The 5,533-nt window shown below is 34.6% G+C and overlaps 2 protein-coding genes across 2 annotated transcripts in view; both read right to left on the reverse strand.

Annotated features, from left to right (window-relative positions):
- Positions 1–5,533, reverse strand: part of LOC106679206 (digestive cysteine proteinase 1) — a 401,586-nt gene that overhangs the window by 22,315 nt on the left and 373,738 nt on the right. The window lies entirely within an intron of this gene.
- LOC106679200 (tyrosine-protein kinase receptor-like) overlaps positions 1–5,533 on the reverse strand; it is a 25,990-nt gene that overhangs the window by 1,256 nt on the left and 19,201 nt on the right. Inside the window, exons 4-5 of the mRNA XM_067053495.1 lie at positions 3,510–3,643; positions 3,255–3,421 (exon numbers count right to left, since the gene is read on the reverse strand). Coding sequence (XP_066909596.1) covers positions 3,255–3,421; positions 3,510–3,643 — 301 coding nt within the window. The remainder of the gene's footprint in view (positions 1–3,254; positions 3,422–3,509; positions 3,644–5,533) is intronic.

The following is a 5,533-nucleotide window of genomic DNA, read 5'->3' on the forward strand; positions in this document are numbered from 1 at the left end:
ATATAATATAGGTTTATGTAAATATTCCAACAATATAAAAAGAGTGGCAATGGTGAATTTCTGAAAACGGTATCCAAAATCAAGAGGTAAAAATGTATCTTCCAAAAAAAGTGGGATGACAAGGATTTGAAAACCTGTTAAAAGCTTATCTCAATGAAGAATAAATTTTCCAGAATTACTTTCAAACACGTTTTTGATGCATTATGAATCACTGCAGTACTTTGTGGATAAAATGGTTTTACCTCAAGGTAAAAAAGAAAAATGAATTATTTCTGCCAATGACCACCACAAAGAAACCAATATTTTTTAAAGGTGCACATTTGGTTTTGGTATGTGTCCTGTTCTTTCGTCGATATTTAACCACCAATCTGACCGATGTGTCATATAGAATCCACTTTTCATCACACATGATTATGTTTTCGAGAAAATGCTTGGTTTTTTTTTTTTTTTTGTCTAGTAAGTAGTTAAACGGATGTCTCAATACGCTTCAGCTGCTCCCGCCAATTAAGTTCAAGAGTTACCCATAGATCTATCTGTTTTTTTACCTTATCGATGGTCTTTAAGTGTCGAGAAACTATCGATATAGTTGTATTCAGTTTTTCGTTGGCACAAATCATTTTTGGAAGGCAGATAACATGTTCAAGATGAACACCGTTCAGGGAGGCCTTCAACTTCGAAAACCGATGAAAACACCGAACGTGTGAACACTCTTGTGAGATCAGACCGTCATTTAACATTAAGAATGTTGAGTGAACTTGTAACTTCGAACAAATTTACGATTGATCAAATTTTGATAGAACATTTCCACATGTGAAAGGTCTGTGTCAAATTAGTGCCGAAAAACCCCCACAATTCAATAGGACATTGTAAAAAACAAGGGTCTTGATCTTCTTGACAGAATCACTAATGAGTAAGATTTCTTTAGCCGTGTGATCACAGATGATGGATGAATCATGGATTTTTTAATACGATCCTGAGACCAAGAGGCAAAGCGAGAATTGGCACACTGCAATCTCTACTCGACCAAAGAAAGCTCAAATGAACAAATCGAGAGTCAAATCAATGCTGATTGTTTGGTTTTTTTGACAGTAGGGGAATTGTCCACAAAGAATTGGTTCCTCCAGGACAAACCAACTTAACCAAGCTTTTTATAAAGACGTCCTTTAATTAAAGGCTCATTCGCGCGAAACCAGACATTGCAGAAGAATGGATACTCCATGACAACGTCCCATGTCACACTTCCCTTTCCATAACAGAATTTGGGCATTGCTGTGGTTCCTGAGGACCTCAGTCCTTGTGACTTATTCGTAAACTAAAAAATGTCCTCGAATAACGTCATTTCGTGACTTTAGGAAACATCCAAAAGAGTGTAACGGACATGCTGAAGACCATACGGGTTGAAGACTTCCAGCGCTGCTACTAAATGTGGGAACCAAGTCTCCATTGGTGTGTAAACGCCCAAGGAAACTAATTTGAAGGGGATAACATTTGTTTCAAATAATAAAACTTCGGTAAATAAAAATCAGTTTTATTACTTTTCAGCCACACCTCGTATGTGTGTAGAAGCCGTTACTGAATTATGTGAATTGTGTGTAACAGCTATGGAATCAATTCGACACATCACATCAGGCTGTCAAGCTCCTTCTCAGTAAGGGATATTTGCTGAGCACATAGCTAAAATTTACCAACAAGAATTGGTCAAGAAATTTGAAGTACTGGATGACATCAGGCATTGTTATAATTTGGGCCCACAAGTGGCCATTGTTAGGTGTTACATAAAGCTGTATTAGGACTGTAGCGAGAGGGAGCAAGCGGTGCGATCACAACTCACCAGAGCACAGGACCTCGAGCCTCACTGAAGCTCCCAAATTTACATATTGCATTATTTTGTAAAAAGACATTGCCATTTTTATATATTAATAATTTCTGTACATAATACTTAGCAATATCTGTACAATGAACAATAAATAATAACAATGCAATGCACGAACCTATCTCAAGCAGACATGTACCGACCGCTTCTCGGTCACAGCCGCATGGACTAGGCCTATAAATAAGGGACTCTAAATCCCCTAATTTGATCGTAGATCCACAGCCTTTTCCCGGGTCTAATCATAGCACTGGTGGCTTACACTCTACTTGAGATAGAGAAGTTCATTGCTAATCTATTCTCACAAGAGTTGGTTTTTATTATGCTCACCTTAGACGATGGCCTATCTCCTCTCCCTATCTCCAGCAATCTTAGTCCGTCCGCTTCAATTCGGCAACTAAGATTGTAACCTAATCCTTAACGGTTACACTGGTCCGCCCGCTTCATCTCGGCAACCAGTGTAATTTCCCGACTCTAGTCCGTCCGCTTCATCTCGGCAACTAGAGCTGGACCTAGCCTTATCAGCTTACTGGTCCGTCCGCTTCATCTCGGCAACTAGTAAGCTGGCTCCTATCTTGACAGTTCTAGTCCGTCCGCTTCATCTCGGCAACTAGAACTGTTACTCTACCTCAGACTCTTTTACCCAAGGCTCATCCTGTGGCACGGCCGTCCTATCTTATTAATGAATACGCCTTGTCGTGGGCCTTCTGTAAAGTGGATATCAGGCTGGAAATATCGCCTAAGACCAGACAACCCCGACAGGACCATCATAACTGATCATCCCATTCCTCACAACAAACCTGATATTTTACTTTTCTCTAATGAAGAAAAATATACAAATATTAAAGAAATATCATTCAATGACAACCTTCATAAGGTGCTTGACAAAAAGATTCGAAAATATCAGGATCAAGGTTAGGGACTGAATCAATTATATAAACTTGATCAGTTGATTATCTCTACTAATGGCATGATTGAAATATAAATATATCATTAAGCAAAATTAAATAAATTATTATTCTAAATTAAAAATAAAAGAAATATAAAAAAGTCAAATACAAGAACATTCAATTATAAGGTAATCAATTAGTTTATACGTAACATTTATAGATAAATACGCACATACGTATATAAATATATGCATGCATAATCAGATATATGTACATGTGTAATATATATGTACTATACATTTATTCTTATTTCATGTATGTTCAAAAGTTTTTTGTGGAAGGTATTTCTTTTTTTTATTAGAGCATTTTCCAAGCTTAACCCTTTCAAAAAATTTATAAACATCTCACTAATTCACATTAATAAATTATAAATAGTAAAAAATACATAGTAATGGGTAAGTTCACTCCAATAAATTACTAAAAGTAAACAGAACCTGTTTGTAATTCTTGGCAATCTAATAACTTGTCTTTGCCATTTGTTTCCTTTTTCACCATAACTCCACCAAATTTTATTGGTTCTATTGGCATTTTCTTGCAATTCAATTAAGAAAAGACCTAATGATCCACTAGCCGTTCCATGCTTGTGATAATAGAAGGAAATCTATAACGAAATAATCATTTATTCTAGTTTAATTGATCAAAGATGGAGTATAATCAATGTATTAATTTTAAATAGAAATAGTTCTCACATAACATGAATTATAATATGGTGATGAGATATTATTATGGTATCGAGGAGGTGGGTTGATGATAGGGCTCTCTAAATTAGCCACTGTGCCCATGTGATAATGTTTCCCAGACATTTCCACATAAATGTACATACCTAAAACAGAAGATAATTTAGAATATGCCTTACTATTTCTTTTTCAACAGTCTATAATAAAATTACAATTAATAGTTTTAATCTTAATGGAATCTGAATCATATCAAATAAACAATGATTGGAGAAGTTTGTCGGGGGGTGCGGTCAGCAAAGATCAACATAAATATACATAACCATAATAAATAAACAAAACCATATTTATTTATTTTATGCTGACGTTTCGACCTGAGTTTCACGTCTTCATCAGGGGTTATGGCGTAGAAGGTAGCCTTGCAACTGGGCCAGTTGTTTGTTGTTGTTCTTTGCTGATCGCACCCCCCCCCCCGACAAACTTCTCTAATCATTAATTTACGGTCAACTATCTACATCTCACTAATAAACAACCACAAAAAGTGTTCATATGTAGTGCGTAATGGTTTTTGTAAGAATGAAGGAGCAAAAACAGCAAAATACACATTTAAGAGTCCTGAATCATCTACTTTTAATTAGATTTTTGAATGAGCATGCACATTTCAATTTAATGTCTCTTTTGGTGGTTTTTTTTTTCGATTTTGGGATAGTTTATTAGGTTTTCAATGGTCCTAATTCTATTTTTGAATTGAATTTTCGATCAAACATGCACATTTCGACTTAATGATACTTTTACATTTTTCTTTGATATGGGGATCGTTTAATAGATTTTCGAGGACATTATTTCCGAATTCACTTTCACATTTCGTGCCCGAATTCACACCGATCGCATTAAGATTATTGTTACTTCTAATTTTTTTTTTAAATAGGAAGCGTTAATTAGGTTCCTGATTATATACTTTTTTAAATTGGATTTTTGGATTATGGATTTCGATTTATTGTTGCTTTTGGAGTATACCCAATAGGCTTGGTTTACGAGGTTTTGAGGAATCCTGATTCTATTTTTAGAATAGAATTTCCGAACGTCCACATGAATTTCGATTTAATGTTGTTTTTATTGTTTTAATGCTGCGATGGTTTATTAAATTTTTAAGATTCCATTTTTTACAATATGATTTTTGATCGAGCATTGAAATTGCGAATAACCATAGCTATATTTTTCTCTTTATGATAATAACAAAATATGTGGAAATGAGATCGGAAATAGCGTCTTTCAAACCCTTAAAAATGAAGTTATTTATTTCTTTTTAATTTATTAATTGTAATTTACAACTATAAAATAAAAATACAATAAGTAAATTTTTGGAATGTTTCAAACTCTTGAAGTCCTTGGGAAGGATGGTACCCAAATGGTGGTACTTCAAACATTAATTTAAATTAGAAGGTCCCGTGGCCATCTTCTTTCCAGACACCTCGGAGGATTATCAGGGATTGTTGAGGATGAGTAATAAACTAATGGGTTGGGATAAGTAAGGAGTTTGGAATGAAAATACGTATATCTATTGGAGTCTCAGGTGTCATGGCCGCTAATCCAGAACAGTGTTCGCATCGCTATGCCTTTGTTACCTTTTTATCTCGGCAGTCTTTTGAAGCCAGCTGTTAAATTTTGAGAACAGTGTGTTTATAAACAGGAGAACATTTTTAAGTTCACAGATAGTGAGGTGAGAGTCTGACATTGTTGAGTCAGGCATTCACGAATATATAATATATATTTGTGAATGCCTGAAAAAAAAGTTAAAAAAAAAAAAACAATATATTATATTGTTTTTTTTTTAACTTTTTTTTTCTTTCTTTTTTTAATATATTTTTTTGTTCTTATGTCCGATAACAAATATATATAAATTATGGTTGGACAAGGCCTGTATACAACACTAATCCTAACTCCCCATGTAAATAAACCTCAATAATGTCTATAGCATCACAGAGATAATAAACCAGTATCTTTCTAGTAAGCGTCCAGTTTAATTCTGTTCCCTCTTC

Source organism: Halyomorpha halys, unplaced genomic scaffold (assembly GCF_000696795.3).
Source record: "Halyomorpha halys isolate HHAL.00 unplaced genomic scaffold, Hhal_1.1 Scaffold184.1, whole genome shotgun sequence".
In the NCBI taxonomy this organism is placed as follows: Eukaryota; Metazoa; Arthropoda; class Insecta; order Hemiptera; family Pentatomidae; genus Halyomorpha; species Halyomorpha halys.